Source organism: Aythya ferina (genome assembly GCF_964211825.1).
Source record: "Aythya ferina genome assembly, chromosome: 1".
Classification (NCBI taxonomy): domain Eukaryota; kingdom Metazoa; phylum Chordata; class Aves; order Anseriformes; family Anatidae; genus Aythya; species Aythya ferina.
Window position 1 is genome coordinate 27,600,296 of NC_140296.1, and position 19,247 is coordinate 27,619,542.

General features: G+C 40.7%; 1 protein-coding gene across 1 annotated transcript in view; it reads right to left on the minus strand.

Annotated features, from left to right (window-relative positions):
• Positions 1-1,415: 1,415 nt before the first annotated feature.
• The window catches only part of FOXO1 (forkhead box O1), a 64,586-nt gene continuing 46,754 nt past the window's right edge, over positions 1,416-19,247 (minus strand). Inside the window, exons 2-3 of the mRNA XM_084535898.1 lie at positions 5,994-7,350; positions 1,416-5,606 (exon numbers count right to left, since the gene is read on the minus strand). Coding sequence (XP_084392024.1) covers positions 6,007-7,350 — 1,344 coding nt within the window. The 3' untranslated portion in view covers positions 1,416-5,606; positions 5,994-6,006. The remainder of the gene's footprint in view (positions 5,607-5,993; positions 7,351-19,247) is intronic.

A 19,247-nucleotide genomic window follows, 5' to 3' on the forward strand; every position in this document is an offset into this window, starting at 1 on the left:
CCACTGCCTCCTCATTTTAGCTATCATTCTGGCACATGCCAGAATATTACCCCAGGCAAAAACATCAGCAGGTAATGAACAGGGATTTGCATGCAATTCCACCAGTGGTCATGACCACAGGCACTGCTCCATGCAAGTTTTTCCTTCTCAGGATCTTCACAAAACCCGTCTTCACACACCAGCTGAATAACTGGCTGCAACATCTACAGCTATTTGTACTTTTAATTGGATTATCAATTGACATGACATAATAGCTGATGTTTCTACACAAAAACATGTTTATTACATTGATGTAGGACTGACTCAGAACACAAGGATGCTTTGAGGCTTCTATGCTTGATCAGCAAATTCAAATCCCTCTTTGCCAGATTGGCATAAATTGCTCGCCAGTCCCTTCCCAAGAGACAAGCTTTGACTATCTCTCCCGACAGCAGTAACTACTCATGTACCAATTAGATGCACATCCTTTCCAACAACGGCTTTGCAATCACGCAGACGGAGTATCTTTGGATCTTAACTAGCCTCCCATTCCATAAGTGAGGCTTTTCAAAATGTCAGTGAAGATACCTTCAGCTTCTTGTTTTTCCCCAACATGCAAAAAAAAAAAAAAAACACCTCTAGAATGTATACCAAAGAAAAAGGAGCAAAGCTAAAATAAAGATATAAAATACAAGGGAAAGTTGCTCTTAAAATATCTTAAGGTCTTTCTGGTTTTATGTGCAACAATACTCTTGCATTCTTTCACCCTTTTTAGTTCTACCTCTGCTCACTTTAAGATCAAACTGGCATTTTTGCCAGCAATTCATTAGAAGCCTGCTCTCCACCACCCCTCTCCCTCCCCACCTGCAGGCAAGCCGGGATCTGGGCCTCACAAGACTATTGTGGCGTGGGTGTTATTGGCTGTCTGTTTTGGCAGCCTCTCCTCCTTTCTTCCAGCTCTGTTTTGAAACACAATCTAAATTAAAAAAAAAAAAAAAAAAATTTAGATGTTCTTGCTCTCTCCGCTCACATCAGCACTCCCGCAGCGTAAAGCACGGCTGCAAAAGGAGCAGCAGCGTGCAGGTTGGCCTACATAGAGCAAAAGCTCGGCAAAGAAACTCTTACTTCTAGGGAAAGTACATAATTTGGGAAGGAAGGAGGGGCAGGGGAAGGCAAGAGGTGAAAAGGAGGGAAAAGAGGGCCAAGAGGCCTTTGTGAAGTGTCAAACTTTAATATGAGCAGAGGGAAGACAAAAATGTCTCTCCAGAGCTGGCTCCCTCCCACATTTAATAGCATTAGGATCTAACATGTAATTTGGACTAAAAGACTAATTCTTTCCTGTGGTTTGATGGATGTTAGTGTCGTGTGTCCGTCCCCCATCCCAACCCCCTTTTATTTTCTTTAACAATGTTTTACATAACATTCTGATACACTAATTACCATCTCATGTCATAGCAATTTTATTAAGAGCTTATACTTACAAATACCCATTCTGAAAGGATTTCAGGACTTTTTTTTTTTCTTTTTTTTTTTTTGTAATTTTCTCTGAACTAGGCTTGTTGAAGCACTGGCAACAAGGTCTGAGGCTGTATAACGCAGCGTCCAGTAACAAAGTGCCTCTACACAAAATCTCTCATGAGCTCTAAGAGTCAGGCATGGATTCTTCTTGCGTTTAGTCTCAACGACTTGTAAACAAGTTACTTTTAGCACTCTATGTTGTGATAAAACACTTGTAACACAGCCCTATGAGGTTCCTGTACCTGCTACACTTCCAATTCCAGAAGTAATTCCAAGACAAATTCCTTTATACCAAGTAATGGAAATTTTGTTTAACTATTCTGCAGTTAGTGTTTGCGTGTTAATATGGTATCATCTTGCCAGACACAAGACTTGGTACCATGAGGTATTTTTCCGTATAAAATTGCTAATGCCATCAGGATTGTCCAAATGGGATCATCATCATTAAAAAGATTATGTGGTAAGGAAAGTGATTACAACAACATCTGAGCAGAAGGATTACTAATCACAAGTAGAATCCCGGTACAAATCTCATTCTCCGTATACAAGAAAGGACACAAAACCTTTTAAACATAATTTATATACATTTATGGCTTTATACAACAAACTGTCAGGGATTGTTCTCGTGTGTCTGTAAAAGTACATCAGGCACTTTTCTGAAAATATCCACGTCTGAATTTTAATTCTGCAATGTGACTAAGTCAGAGCAGTGAAGCGTTGAAGAGCTGTCACACCACTCGCAAGTAGAGCTAGCAGTATGTACATGCCAATGTCTCACGATATTGCTGGTTTGTGGAACACCCTCAAAAAGGAGGCCAGTTTTAATGCCAAGTAATTTGCTTTTTGTTTGCATAAACCATGCTGCATTTTACATTATGATTACCAAAAAAAAAAAAAATAATAACAATGAGAATACCTTATTTAAAATCAGTCATAAATTAAGGATCCTAGCAATTTCATAATGAAAATAGGAATTTCAAATCAGTAAAAAAATAAAAAAGTACTAACATACATCCAGTGGTTTAACAAGTGCAAATTTTATACTGTTTTTATAATTGGTCCAATTTTATCTTCTCTTCTTAGGGATGCTCTGTTGACTTAAGCCAATAATAAGCAATATGAATTTTGCTTATAAGTGTAGGCAAATTGTCAGTTTATCAAAGCAGAGCTTTCCAATTAATGCATCTACTACCTAAACATATATCATATAGCTATATTATGGAAACAATACATCTTTATATTTAAAATATCTGAACAGCTCTATAATACAATAAACTTTTAATAACAGTACAAACCAGAGAAAAGTCAAAAACAAGGCTGCATAGGTAAGATCATCCGCACAATTCACAAACCAATCATTTACAACAATTCTGACAAACTAAGTTACTCCAGAAACTTGGTACTTTTACTGAAAAAGGATTTATTACTAGAGGTCACATAATGTTTGTTTTCAAGGCAGACAATATGCCCTTCATCAGACTTCACAGTATTTCAGAATTACAATTGCAAAATATTAGAATGGCACCACACAAAAGAAAATAAATTTGACCACACAACCCAAAACCTCTGATTACCTACAATTGTTTTCTGTCAGTAATTAAAAGGGGCTTCCTACAGGCTGTTGTAACTCAGGAACGGCTACATTTATGTTTTTCATAGTTATAAAAAGAAATAAAGAAAATATCTGTATGCAGGAATTTATACAGTAGCAGTAAATAATAAACAGGAGGTATATTGTTAAATGTAGCATGTTCAGCTACAACCCGATGGAGTTTTAGCATTAGGTGCTGCTTTCTTGGCACACAAAAGTGAATTTTGTGACTACATTGGCCTATGCATATCAGTGCCCATGTGGGAGCAAACATTTTTGCACATGTAGCAGAAAGAATGGTCTTCAGAAACCTACATGGGAGCCCTTTGCTTGTTCCATTGCCAGGGTTTACCATTGAGTCTCAGAGACTGTGAAGTTGACAGTGGAGATGCTATTAGAGAGATTCACTCTAAAAGCAGGCTGTTTCATTGAGACTTCACCACTACAAACATTTCTTTTGCTCAACAGAAGTTCAAAGACCTCTACCACACAGGGGGAGATCCTGTATCACAAGACAGCCTAACATCAGCCTCTGGAATTGCTGACAACTGTAATAAGATATCTAAAAATTCAGACCAGCTGTAATTAGTAGTGATTTAAGCCCAACAGGGAGCTAAATGCTAGCACATCAATAGATACATTGAAGAGTTTTAGGAAAGTCATAACAGGATCATTAAATATATGGCTTGTTGCTAAACTTCATTTTCTTGGCACATCCCATTTCTTTCTCCACCATACTCCATCACTACAGGGAAGAAGAGTTTAAGTTAGAATATTTTCCAGTTGTGGGGTACATATATAAAACAGAAGTCAGTGAAAATATTTCATTCCCCTGCTTCACAACAGCCAGCCCTAGCACAAAAACTGTTAATGTTCATCCCATCGGCTCCAAAGATTTCTCTAACACAAATGATGTGTAGCAACCAATGGAAAGACAGGTGGTGAGGCCCATACTCCACACATCCTTGAAAACTGCATCATTTAATTGCAAAAAAAGTCAGAAATCGCTTATCCAAGATGCAACCCTGAAAATGTTCTGGTCAATGTGCCTACTCAAACAAGAGCAAGTGTTTCCACAGGAACGAGGCCTCTACCATTAATGCTCTCTCTAAAGTTCTTGTATTTTCGACTTACTTTTTCTTTCTTACTCAAAATTTTTTTTTTTTCTCCTGGAACAGGGGGCAATGCAAATTTTAGCCTTCCATTGAAAAGCAGTACTTCTGCTGACTTAAACATACCACTTGTCAAAAGAAACACCGACACTAGAACTAGTGTTAATTGATAAAAATGGGAATTTTGTCATTAATTTTACTAAAATTATGAATTTTCTCCAAATGGTCCTGCTCTTGAGTGTACAAACATTATGAGACCTCCATGAAATAAATATAAATGAGAAGCATTGTACAAGCACCTAACAATGAATTCTTAACACTTTGTGGTAGTCAGAGTTAAAATGATAGTAGAAGCAGATGACATTTCTAAAAATGCATATATAAAACTGATTAAATATTTCCTAAACATAAAGTTGTCTATATTTATACATCACACAACAAAAAAAGGGACAGAAATGTTTTGTATTCAAGATACTTATTAAGCTTTTCCTTTATTAGCACTTCCAAGTGCTAGGGAAATTTATAAAAACATGTACTTAATCCAGTTAAAATACTGTACAAAATGAAGAGGTTATGAATGCTGCCCGATCTCAGAATTATTTTTTTTTAAGTTGCCTATGTAACAAAAGTAGATTTTAATTATAAGAAAAATAGCTTGGAAAGTATTCCAAAAATTATCTTAAATCCAACAACAAAGTCATTAGTCTGACAATGAAATCCAGATATATTCTTGCATAAATTTACATGAATACAGGTAACTTATCAAATGGCATTTAACCTACTGTTTGTTGTAAATAGTCAGTGAGTTTATTAGGATCATATTAACAGGCTGTTCTGTTCCCATATGAAATGTGTGGCAATTTTAAGTAAAATAAAGCAGTTCATACTGCTGCAAGGCAAGTCCACAGTTATCTCAATTCATCAGAACACAGGTAACATCAATGAAGGTTAAACTTACTTAGGGCATGAGATCATCACAGTATTCTTACAAAAGTTTATAAACTTTTCTTGGACCAAAACAGATAGTCTTAAAAAACAATTCTTCTTCTACAGATCATACTGTACAAAACTGAAAGCACAACATGATGTAAGTAAGAGTCTTTGCTGTGATTATATGGTGTAGTGAATTTGGCACTTCAGAGTAATGAAATTTCCAATGGCACAGTTCTTATCTACAGCAGCACATAACCTGCAAACCTTGGGCAAACATCCTGTACAGGAAAATACTCTGTCTGCTGCCAACTCTGACGAAAGGAAGAAAAAGAGAAAAAAAAGACACAAAAAAAAAAAAAGCTAGTGCATGCGCACAGCTCTGTCAAGAAAATTAAAAAGGAAGGTGAAGGACATCTTTGTACTGCTTTTCTCAGTTCCTGCTGTCAGACAAGTCTGGAGAATTTAACCGTAGCCTAGGAAAAAGAACAACAACAACAACAACAAATTAACATTCACACCAAAAGATTAATTCTATTAAAATATGCGCAAACTAGCTTTAAAATAACTTAAATGGGGAAAAATTGTTTTCATTAATTGTTAGTTACCAGAAAGTTTTTGGTTTAAAATACTAATGGCAAAACATTACATTACTGCTCCACATGAAGTACAGAAGTCAGTACATGGCAATCCTAATGCACCAGTGCAAACCTGATTTACAAACTCATAAAGGACTGGAAAATCACTGACTATAACAGAGGCATTTCACATGCCAACACAAGCGATCACCCAGATTTTAAGCATTTGACATCTCTTTTCCCTTTAAGCTCTTTTTCAGATTTATTATAAAAAGCACAGCTTACCTCCTACTACATCCTAGCCTGACACCCAACTGTGTGTGGTTGTCTTTACGCTGTGCTGAAAACTTTGGTTAGGCAATACACTGTCAAAGTTAAAATCTAATGTTTCTCCATCCATAAGGTCATTACGAATAATTGACTCCATGTCACAGTCCAACCGTTCAATTAACATGTCATCTAAGTCACTGGGAAGCTTCTCCTGGTGGAGGGAAACGATTCCCACCCTTCCATAGCCATTGCAACTGTTAACAGGGGCATACGGGTTCATAGCATTCATCTGCATTGGATGACTCATAGGCACTTGTAACGAAGTCTTCACTGTCGACAAGCGATTTAGACCTGAAGTATGTGACATGGGGTTCACTGTGTGTGACAAGGCACGACCATTAACTGCAGGTGTTGGCTGGTTATGTCCTTGGTGAGGGCAGGCATTAGGGTTCATCATTTTGTTGTGGGGTGGCTGACTGCCATAACCTGGCATCACCGAGTTAGTGACCATCAGCACACCTTGGCCCAGCGCCCTGCCACCAGCCTGGGAAACACCAGTGTCTACTGATGCCAAGATATCGTTGTGCGGAGGAGAATCAGAAGTCAGTAACTCCTTCAGAAGTCCTGCAGGACAGTTATATTGGCTCATCGATCCATAGCTTGATTTACTGTCTTGAAGAGTCTGCATAGGAATTTGGGGCAAAGAGTTCATGCTAGCTTGAGCATACGTAAATTTCCTGTAGTCTGGATTTGGTGAACCTATACTTGTGGTCGAGGATGCAAATGAGTAACCTGGTGTTTGCTGCATCAGGGTAGCAGATGAAGACTGGGTTGACACAGTCATTGACGTATTAGGTGACAAAAGATTAAGGTTATCCAAAAGATTTTCCATGTTCTCCGAATTACTCATCTCTGAAAGGCTGGGTAGAGTAGAAGTCATTTTGGTGGCTGATGATGGGTATACCATGGAGTGCACATCCCCGTCTCCAAGATCATCTTGCTCTGGCAAAATAGGAGAAAGTCTTCCACTAATTGTACTAGCATTAGAGCTAGTTCTAGGTCGAAATGTACTCCAGTTATCAAAGTCATCGTTGCTGTGCGAGCTGGGGCTTGCAGGCCACTTCGAGAACTGCGATCCAGGGCTGTCGCCATTCCCCTCTTGACCAGACTGAAGGGAGGCTTTTTTCTTGGCAGCTCTGCCTCTGCTTTTTGCAAACTTGCTGTTGTTATCCATGGATGCCGCTCGCCTCCTCGGAGACTTGCCACTCTTTCCTCCTTCAGGATTGAGCATCCACCAGGAACTCTTCCCTGTTCCCTCATTCTGCACTCTGATGAACTTGCTGTGCAGAGACAGGTTGTGACGGATTGAATTCTGAAAAACAAAATAAGGTGTAAGAGCACAGGATGCATTTCTGAGGGCGTTGAAAGAGAGGCCTCTTATAATGTTACATGTGTAAGAGGCACTTCAGGAAAAAATTATTTCAGAACTGAGTCCTTTCAGAAGCTACATTTCCGAATGCCATATTCCTAACTGTGGTCCCCAGTTATACATTCATCTGTACAAAAGGAGATACTTAACATGCTGAACATTACATACATTTCAGGAAAGTCTTTCACATCAACTCTCCTTACAAGAAAACCTGCTGCAATGAACAAGACTTCCACTGCATGCTAATACCCTTGCTTGCACAGTTTTGATTCTTTCAAACGAAGAAAAGATGCTTCTTTTATGGCATGTTTTTATTTGCTTTTGCAAACTTACTCTAATTTCACTAGAAAATATAGGGGTAATTGTGAAATGGGAAAACATGCCCGTCTGGAAATATTTCTATCAGTGCACCACTGAGAACTGGCTAAAACTTGCAGAGAGTTGCCAAATTAATTTGTCTGCCATTTGGCAAGATCACATTTGACATTATGAAAAGTTAAAAGTACTGAAGTAGTTGATTCCTCATACAGGAGGAACTACAGATCCCCCATATAAGAGACAAAGTATATCAGAAAACAAAGACCACTGAAGATCTCATTATCAGCTTCATTCTGATGAGTTGAACCTGATTGCATTTAGCAATTCCTTTTTTTATTATTATTATTATTTTATGCAATGTTCAGGAATGCTAGATCCTGTTTTATGGTCCTTATAATGGGATCTCATCATATACATCTCTAAACCCTGCAAACATGCCAGCCCATGCATATTGCCACTGAACATTAGTGAGGCTTATATTACTTGTGTTAAGTGAGAAAAAAACTTACAGAAATCAGTTGAGGACTAAGTTCAAATTTTTGTATATAAAAACCACAAATTGTCTAAGAAATCATGAGGCAGAAAGGAATGCAAATAGCACAGACAAAACTGCATTTAAGACTTCAGTCTTAAAACATCTTTCTCTTTCAAAATCAACATTTTAACAAGCAATGTTGACCCTTGTAATACCTGATGGCACAAGATATCTTGTGCCAAGACAGACCAGGGAGTACTCAAGCTTTTCATTATCTCCTGCATTTCCCAAGCCCAGAATGCCACCTGTGACAGGAGCATCTCCAGAAATGGGTCTTCCTTTCTCCAAGATACTGCCAATATGCACATCTTGCCTCATTCTCAATACATCCAGCTGACAGAAGGAAAGCAGCAACAACCATAAGAAGGAGCCACACCAGGTGAAAACAGTCATCTAATGGGGCTTGCCTCCAACCAGAGAGCTGAGGCTCAAACTCTCTGCCATGGCCATGGCACACTGTGGACTGTGGAAGCTCAATCGGCCAAAGCAGGCCTGGCCATCTGCAGAGCTCAACAGGAAAGCTTACTCTGGGGTCAAAGAGGAGACCTTCAGCAGATGAAGGCAGCAAGAAGTCCTGGACAGGACTGTAACACCTTATATGCAGCAGTACTGTGAGAATACCCCAAGAGCACAGCCTCACACCAAACGGGTCCCTCCTGGACAGCAGAAGATGGGGGAAAGCAGCCTCGTGGCAGAGCGTGGTTCAACCAGCACAGCAGGGAGTCAAAGCATCTGCCTAACTTCAGAAGCCTTTCCAACCTCTCCTTTCAATCCGGAGAACCATCTTTAACAAATTATCCCAGTTAAATCAACACCAGTGATGATTTCAGCATTTTCTCTTTTAATTTTGAAAGGAAGCCAATCTCTCTGATATTAACTAATTGCCACAGGACCGTGTCTCTTCACTGCAGTCAGTCTATGCTAACCCTGCAATCAAAAACTCATCTTCTATCTAGCGACAAGGCATTAGGGAAGACCTTGAAATTTTATTTTCACCACATGTGGCCCTGTAAAAATATCATCTGGGGCTCGCCTCTGCATAGCTTTAGGCTTGCGAATGCTCAGTGACTTGCGGGGCTCAAGGCAAGCATCCGCCTTCCCCCACCACCTGACGTCTTCGTAATGCAGTGTTAGCGCTGTGTCAGGAGGGTAAGCCCCAAAATCCATCTCTGGACCTGCCCGTGGCTGTGGTTGTAAGGGCCAGGGAGGGTTGGGAGCCAGCCCCGCCAGCCCTTTGTTTTCACTGTAGGGCCACAGCTGAATTAAAGGCTGACACAATTCCAGATTTAGCAATGTCGCAAGAAAGTTGTTCTGCACGTCTGTTGATTAAAAAACCTCCTGCGCCAGTTCATTTTTTTATTGTATTTTGTAAACATACCCAGTTGGCTCAGGCTTACTGTTTACTATCAAAATAAGCATATCGAACACGCAAAACATCAGGCAGAAAAAATCCCATGCTAGTGCTCAGCTCCCTCTCCTCTGTAAAAGAAGTGTTAAATATTTAAGAAATTACTGCTATTCCTTAGTCATCAAAAATATCATAATCTGGTATTATTGTACTGAGGACATCTGAGGTCGCTCTTTGAGTAACAGAGCTGTCTCCTAACACTGCCAACAATGAAAAAAAAAAATTTCCTAACAGGAAAAGGTTTGCGGCCCAGAGCTTGTTACATAAATTCCTGTTTTTCACGCAGCCAGCAGGACATTAAAGAAGCTATGATTTACTAACTTGGAAAAAAGTGTTGAAGAGGTAAATCTTGTGAAAATATGCACTGCTGTTAATGATGTTGTGTCTACAAATCTTTGCCAGACGCAAACATGACCTGATAAAAAAGTATAGTTTCAGCAGTGGATCTTGGCAGCCAGAGAAGCGGCACCGCCAGCCGCAGCCCTGCCGCCTCAGCACGCTGCAAGACGCTTCAGACCGCGGCTTTCGGCAGGACTTTGAAGCAAAGTCTCTCAAATCCCACCTGAAGGATACAGAAAGCAATTGGCTGCATCTCCAGCCAGATTTCCATGCACCGGCAATGCATGCCAGGTCATTCCAAAAGCATCCCCGCTGGAATTTTATCAGACCCACGTTATGACTCCGGCAGGACTGCTGCCACCTGTGGGGTGTTTCCTGGGACTGAGTTTGTGTGCTTGAGATGAAGCTCTGGAAGCCTCTGCTCCTGTTTGGCCTTCAAACTTCATCACATACTTCATACTTCAGTCATACTTCTTCAGCAGAATGACTATCAGCTATGGATATGATTATCATTCCTTGCTGATTAAGAGCCAAAATATGCAAAACCAATATTTGCTAAATGTAGTGTAATGAGCACATACCAGCTAATAAAACTAATGAGGCCAAGAAAATGATTCATTTGAATCTACACATTTATATCGTTCATCTGCTCTTCCAACATTTCTTGAAGCTGAACCACACTGTAAGCAAGAACACCCGGCTTGTTCTTCTAAACAACAAATAAACTCAAACTGCTCTACATTTTAAAATGATAAAAGTCTGAGACATTTAATCCCTGGGTGCCAGTAGCAATGCTGATGTCTAGTACTGTATTTAAACTCATGAGGTACCTATATTAAAACATGCAACCTAAGGTTACCCTGACTAACTGCTGAAAAAGTCATATCCCTCTTTAAATTGAAGTATATTTTCTTTTTTTAATTGGTTTGGTGTCTTACTAAAAAGACACACTTGAAAACACAGTTGCTTTATTGAACTTGACAACACTGTAGACTTTTACTTAAAGAGAGCCCAGAGAGTCACACTGGCCATCTTTTGTCCACTGCATTCCTTGGAGTATGCACAGGAGAGGGAAGCAGAGCAAGAGCTCCTGTATAACCCTACTGCCGACCTCACCAATAACCCAGGCTCACTGCAGACTTTCCCAGGATCAAACTGTGGATCAAACTCCAGGGAGCTGTGAGACTCACGTGTTGTAATTTCCCATGAAGGTCCATACTGAGCTTCCTTCACTCCCTGTTCAGCTACAGTGCTGTGATGGCCACCAAAAAAAGGGAGAGCAAGGAATGGATGCAACGGTTGGTATTTTTTACAAAAACAATCTTGTATCACAGATCTGCTACCAAGCTGCAGATACTCATGTTATTGCAATAAAGCACACCAGAGCATCTCGGAAAATATATTCATCAGTAACTGTCAACAAAGGCAGAAAGAGTTGACCTCTGGAGGAAGATGCAGTTGTAATGAAGTGGGAGACAGTAAGGTAAGAGGAATACTGCATCCGCAATACACAGGTCAAGTATTTGTATTAAAATCAACTGTCCCAGTTGCCTACCAATTTTTCACTCAGAAGACATTTCAGCAGTCCACTGCTTCCTATGCCTTATTCAAGAGGATGGTCTACACGTGCTGCTAGTCAGTTTGCACTGCCATCAGCTGAAATGGCTGCAAATGCAGGTTGGGTACAGTACCTGACTGTAACTCTCATACTTCCCCAAACAAAATCTGAAATAGATTTGTAACGTGGAGAGAAACTGTCAGTAAATATGACACTTCAAGACTGCTTTTGCTATGACCCTCTCAGATAACTGTAAATGAAGGGGGAAAAATGAGGTGGAGCAGGAGATTGCTTATTTATTTTAATTAAGAGTTAGAGAATATTGCAACAGGAACATGCCTGGTAAGAAAGTCAGGCTTGAGGACTGGTAGGATGGAAGTTCATCGACTCATCAATTAGCATCATCACTGTTGAGAGGTGCATGCCATGAACACTGTTGGCTGATACGTGTCAGTGACCAACATTACTGACATCTTACAGAAGGAAGCAGAAGCAACAGAGTCCCTCTGTGGAAAGAGCACTAAAGCAAAAGGGAGACCCCAGGATTTCCTTATGCTGTCACAGAGGACATCAGACCCACCTCTCAAGGTCTATGTCTTGGAACTCTACAGCAGTTCCAGATGTTCAAATCGCCTTCCTCTTGGAGCCTCATCCACTCTACAAATAAGTCATATAAAAAAAAAACTCCCAGGAAAGTATGCAAAGGACTGTCAGGACATGCTCAGGGCTCCTTCAACATTAACAACCAGACAGCAGCAGGGGCTAACCATGGCAAGTGGCACCACGTGGCATCTGTTCAAGGCTGAGTTAGACCATGCCTGGCAAAATAGGCAAGTCTACTTGGAATAGTTATGCTGCACCCACTTTGCTGTGCCTTCCAGCCATCTTGCCAAGTTTGCAGGGGCATGGTGAGGAGACAAAGGAGGGAAGAGCACATTGTAAACTCCATATGTAGCAAGATTTCTTTAGGCATGACAGTCTGCTGTAAGGCAGGCTCTTTGTCTTAACTATGAGATATGAAAAGTTCAGAGGCAGATACTGCATATCGTGCTTGGGCTTGGCTCAGAGCTGGTGTTTGACACCCAAAAATATTTGGTCAAATGATAGCACACTTGTTCATAAAAGAGCCTTAGGCCATATTTCTCTCTCAAGAGGGTTCCTGATACCACAGTGTTCACCAACATGACCACACATCTGGCTGCAGTGTCAGAGGTTTCAGTTGCTAATGGAATAGCTATCTTTGCCACCCAATTGCTGCATTCTTTCCTTACGGCTCAGAAACCTTCTCGGTTGTCTGATAAGAGCACGGACAGAAAGCATGTCACTTACCCTCAGGTCAAACAGTCGTATTTAGAAGAGGCTGGCAATTTGCCACCTGCAGCTGCATGAAGGTGGAAAGGCAGGATTTCCTCCCAAACAGGTCATGCTTTTTTAGGTCCTTTGTTCTTAGGGGGGTGCCTTTGTTTGACTTCATTTTTATCCTGCGCTGTTACGTGGCTAAGAAGTTTCAGCTGGAAAAGCTGCAGAAACACTTCAACCCTCCTACGGGGACCTCATACTGTATCTCTGGGCTTTTCATTACTGATGGTAGCAATAGCGAGAGTCTTTCCCAGAGCACCACCCATGAAACATCATCTCTGAACATGGAGGTACTTTCACAGACCGTTTCGTTTGATGAGATTTCAGCAATCCCTTGTTCCTTCCGTGAATATACAAGAATGTAACAGATTGTATATTACCAGTGTACGATCACTATACACGGACAGAGGAGGCCTATTGTGCCCCTATTTCATTGGTGTTAATCTAAGTCCTACTCCTTCTGCAGTTAAATCCGCAGATTTATACCCTATTGCATTTCCTTTCCACAGCTGTAGAAGGGTTGGCCATCCTCCAGGTTGCATCCCATTGCCCCACGTGGCACCAGGGACTGGAGGGGATTTCACAACCACTGGAGCTTTCTCCTCTGAAACATAATATGTAGTAACAGAAAATACACGCACAGCTCCAGCCAGGGATGTTTAAGGGACTTGGCTATGCACACGTACATGTCAGAACCAGCAGCTCTACTGACACGTATTTGAGTAATTCCCAACCACGACTCCCAGATACATTATTAATCTTCATTCTAGGCAGACTCATTTAAAGCACTTTTCCATAATAGCAGTTTGGACGTTTCTAATAAAATGGCAACACCTGCCTACTTTCTCTACACAACCATTTAGAAAGGATGAGTATAAAATCCATGAACTGTGTAATACATAAAATAAGAAGCGTACATACAAGGCTAGCATGCACCTGGAGACTGCTCCAATTGACATGACCCCCAACATGAACTTCTCATGACCACCCTTCTGTACTCTGTGTCTTATAAATACATTTATTTCTATAATAACCACACTACAGGCATGATACAATACCAACACAGCACACACCAAAAATACAAACATTTGTTAGCATTTCAAAGACGAGGAAACCAAGTGACACTGATTAGGAAAAACAACAGACGAAAATGTGTATGAAAATTGAGGGATATTTAAAAGGGGGTTGTCAAATGGAACTTCCTCCACCTCTGGTAAAATCATCTGGGAAGCCAAGACAGATAACAGGTTTGTCTAAAAACTATCAATTGTAGGTATGAAACGGGTAAAAGAAAGGCAACATTAAGAAAGCAACACAGTAATATAAAAACGTAAAAGCAAATAACCACCAGGATAAAATAAAAGTTGTGAATAGTAGAAAATAAGGGAAGACATGGGTATCAGATGAAAAAAATAATGCAAAGCTAGCAGGGGTGACTATGTATTTTGTGATCTAGACAAATCCCAATATTGCCATTGCAAAACTGAAGCTTTAAGACTGCTGTTAGGACAGACAGACAAAGACAAGTGTTTGACAAATACGAGGCTTCCTGTTCATAGATAGACAGTTCTGTTTTCCACAAATATGGAACAAATATATGTATATGCATATATTTATGCATATATGCTTCTGATGAAGAAGGAGCATTTCCTAACTTCATTAGTGACAAAGCAAGCCAAGACAAAGCCTCACTGAAGAGGGACATTTTGAAGTCAATTTCTCCTGATAATCAGGACCTCCTTGCCTCCTTCTTAAAGCTTTCTCAGACCTTTGGACTTCAGAACCAGCCTCTGCTGCAATCACGTCAGTAATGCAAAGCAGCAGAGGAGGAGGATGGGTAACACAACCTGGGTGCCTTGACATCGGTCCCAGGTCATATAATAGAAAAGCTGATGGACAACTCAATTAATAAACCATCAGAGGTAAGGGATATGATTATTACCTTCCAAGAAAGCCCCATAGAATATTATCACATGTACCAAAAAATGTATCTCTTTGAATAATTTACTACTTTTCTCAAGAAAGGTAAGATAAAGAAGACCTGCAGATACCTCAATGCCACTCCGAATGACAGCACAGCCAAGATTAGCACTACTCAGCGCCTCTAATGCACACTCATCAAAGGGATTAAAATGATTAGAATTATCTATAGCGCAATAAGCCATGAGGAAGGCCGCTGTGATTTGCAGCAGACCGGTGGCCCCGTTACAATTACTCACTGCAGGCTCTAATACAACAACCATGAATGAAGCTATGCAGAGGACACAAGCATGGCAGCAGGGGCAATAGTTCAAGGCAAAAGCTGTTGCTGAATGCAGAGCACAGACAGGTTATTGTAAGGTAGACACAAATCACAATTATAAGTTTATTAAAATAAATACAAATACTTGGAGTAATAAAGTAGCAGCTCGTCCATACGATGCCAGAATGACTAATAACGTCAAATTTCATTCTCTGACTACCATAAGGAGAGATCGAGGGGTGTTTATTTTTTTTCAGCCAGTGGGAATAATTACGATCGGTAGGACAAAAAATGTTAATCACTCGTTTCCTGTTTAACAGACAGCCTGCTTCACCTCTGCCACTCTCCACGGTTACACCCAATTCATCACAAAGACTGCTGCACTGTTTATAGAAAGCTTCCCTCTTTTCTCTTTTTAAATCTAAGCTGCCTTTTATTGACATTCGTTAGCTCTAATGAAGAGGCACAAATGTGTATACACGCTAAATATATCAATACCAATTAGCCCAGCAGCGATGTTATAAGGAGCACTAGAAACACGTTCTGACAAACAAGCAGCACAAAGGTGAGAAATAGGCCAAAGTCTCAGCATAAAGCACTGAGGTGAGAAAAACCATCGTCCGAAAATAGGGCTCAGTTTTTACACGGGCTTTTGTGGACATTCAGAGAAGTTCACAAAAAAAAAAAAAAAAAAAAAAGAGAGAGAGAGAGAGAGAGAGAGAGATTACAAAAGATTACTTCAAAGGCTTTAATAGGCTAAGTTAAACAACTGGAAAGATCCAAGCCTCTGCCTGAGTATTCACATAAACTTCGCATGTTAAAAGCCCTGGATAATGACCAAAGCAGTCATTTGCCACTTGCCTTTGTAAAGGCACAAGCAGACCTAACCCGAAATATTTGGTTTCATTCGGATGCTTCACCAGGGAGCCACACATCTTCTCTTCATCTTCATGGATTAAGAGCGTTTGCTTTCATAAAACCATCTCTAACATAGAGGGTTAGAATGATTGTTACGAACTGATGAATTTACAAGCAATGGAGAGGCTTGAGGATTCCTTTCACCTGCAACAACTCCCACTGCCTGACCACAGACCTCTTCTTAAGGAGACAGAGAAGGAGCAGACACCAGTTTCCAGCCGTGGGTCTGCGGAGAGAGCCAAGCACACCTGCAGCTCTGCGCTCATGACTCCCACAAGCACAAGAGAAGTGTTGGGGTTTTTGGCAGAGAAGCCACCAAGCCTGCCTGTACTTCTTACCTCGAGAAGCAACATACCAAGAGGGATGTACAGTTGCCATGAAGTAAAACGTTGGTTTGATTTTGTGCAGATTAAAAGGAAAAAAGCCAAAAACATGTACTGGTAGCAGTATAGCAGAGGCAGCATTTCTTTTCCTTTAGCAAGCAAGCAAAGAAACCAAATTCTCCGGACATGGGTGTCACTGAATACTAGTTTTTCAGAAACAAAGAGTCAATGAAAGCAGCAAGCTTCCTTTGCAGCAGGGTTAGCTGTGCCCCACAGGAAATCCCTGGCTGAAGGAAACTGCAAGTCTTGTAAAAAGAAGGGCAAAGCCTTCCATTTACAGGCTGAACAATATCTCACACTACATCTCACTGTGCATTTGATCTCTATTTTGGCTAAATGAAGTGCAATGATAGGCTACCAAGATGTAAGTGTAGTCCCCAAAACTACAAAAAGGAAAATAAAATAGAGTCGATTTGTTTTGTTTGGTTTCGGTGCATCTTTAGAGGTTCTTTACCACACCTAGTGGAAAAGATGCTGAACGTCTTACATTTGTAAGGGGACAGTGTCCATTTCGGAAAACAACCCTCACCTAGTGTTGCTGATGTTGCTGTAGTAACCAAGAGAAACTGAGGGAAGAAGACAGGGACATTTCTCTTCCCTTTGGTTTCTTTTGTACATGAACACAGTCCAGTGCATGAAGTCACTATTTTTACTGTTTATTTTTCCTCTCACCATTTCTTCCCGCATCCATCTTGCACATTAGAAAAAAATAAAGTATTGTTTTGTTGTTAACAAAATATCAGTAGAAAAAACAGATTTCTACGTTTTTATTAAAATAGCTGAAACAGGATCAGACTTAAGTTCTTGTTAAACTACTGCATCATCTCCAGATATGTAGACAAAGGATATGCAGTCAATATTCATTCATTTTGAGTTTTATTTCTCATATTTTTCTTTTTTCTAAAGTTACAAGAAGCAAGTACTGATTTCCAATTGCTCCATTTTGCATGTCCTCAAGAAGCAGCACATATACTAGGTATTGTGTTTCTACACAGCTTCTTTGAAGACAATTTGTCTTGGTACATTTTTCCCCACTATAGAAGCATGCCAGACCACCAGCACAGTCTCTTCTGGAGAGCTCTTTCCAGTCCAAGCTTGGTCCCATAGCCCAGCAGATTTTATATAACATGATTTACTACTGCAATGCCCACAAAAAGCCATCAACCCAATTTCATTATAACCTTGAGCTATATTCCATCTGTACATTGCCCCCTCCACTGTCTGGCCAGTTGCGGCCACCCCTATTTCAAATGAGGTGTGGTCTAAACTTAAAGGGTTTTCAGTTTATAGTCTCAAGGGGGTCTCAGGACTCCAAGGACTCATGACGGGTGGTTGCAATGTTCATGCCAGCATCTTCCTCTTGAATACTGCTTTCCGTGACGTTCTCCAGACTGCAGCTTCAAGAAACGCTGGCACTCATCACTGTTTTTTATGACATCTGGTCAGCGTTATAAAGCCACGATCACCCAATCTTGCCCAACAGGCAGCACCAACAACAAACCAAGTTACCTGTGGACACGCTCAGGCCCCAGGTTTCTGCTATCTATGGGAAGCAGAACGCTGTTTCTTAGAGCAAGCTGGGCATGCAGAGGAGGGAAATCTAAAGGAGAATTTCTTCCCTCACACCAGTTTTGGAAGCACTCCTATTTCCTCACTACTGTAGGCTGTGCTCTGTACTTAACAGACCCTTATTAAATCAAAGGACTATTTACAATCTACATACTGGCAAGTCCACATTCCCATAGAATGTCATCTGGCAGCAGTGATTTAAACCATCAGCGCTGTATTTACTTGCTTTCCTCTCTCCCAAACAAGAAGAGTAAAAAGGACAAGAGGAGAGCATGTCTTTTAATGACAAGAACGGAACTAATAGAGTAAGCCCAAGAGCTTTGGTGCATCAGCATTTATCACGCCACCCAAAAATACTTTTAAAAAAGGAAAATATTACACTGAGGACGATATAAACCACGCTGGACACAAACTAGGAGAGCAGAGTGAGACATTGTTCTGCCAAAATGAGCTTTGTCAGGTATTTTGTATTCTGTCATTCCTATTTTTCTTCTGCTAACTTGGTCTGCCCAATTTTCCCTCCATCCTATTTCTCTCCATTTGATACATGCAAAGAGACTGGCCTCGCTTTGGCTGCTCAGAGCAGATTTCACTCATTCTCCCATTCCTCCCAACAGAACCTGACCTAACTTTTTGCTAACCCCAAAAGTTTTTATTGGCTTTCTGATTAGGTTCCCTCCTCCTGGAAGGCTTGGTGCAAATTTCTGGGCAGCCAAAGCCTGCCTGGCTACTTATTTGGATTTAAGGACTGCAACATCCAACTTGCTGATCACCAAGGCTGCCATGGGCCACTCATCTCTCCATCTTCTTTGCCTGAAGATGGGAAGGTGGAGGAGCTCTCCTCTAGCTTTCCCCAGCCGTGCACTAAAGCACTATGGTGAAACCACAATGGAGACAAGCAAGCTGAAGTGTCCTAATCAATTCAAAGGGCTGCAGCAAGAAAACCTTAAGACGCTCCAAAGGGACTTGCTCAGAGTTTTTATCTCCTTTTGACAGCTTTTTCTGAAGTACTGCAGTTTAGTTTTCCCTCTTGTAGATGCTCTGAAAGGCAACACACAGCACCTTGCTCAGACCCGGAGATGCACAAGCTCTCTTCTGAGAGCATTTGCTTGCTAGGTCAGAATGGGGCATTCATCTCAAAAATAAAAAAATAAAAAATAAATTAAAAAATCCACCCTCACAGGACACAAAGTTATATCAGATTAAAAATA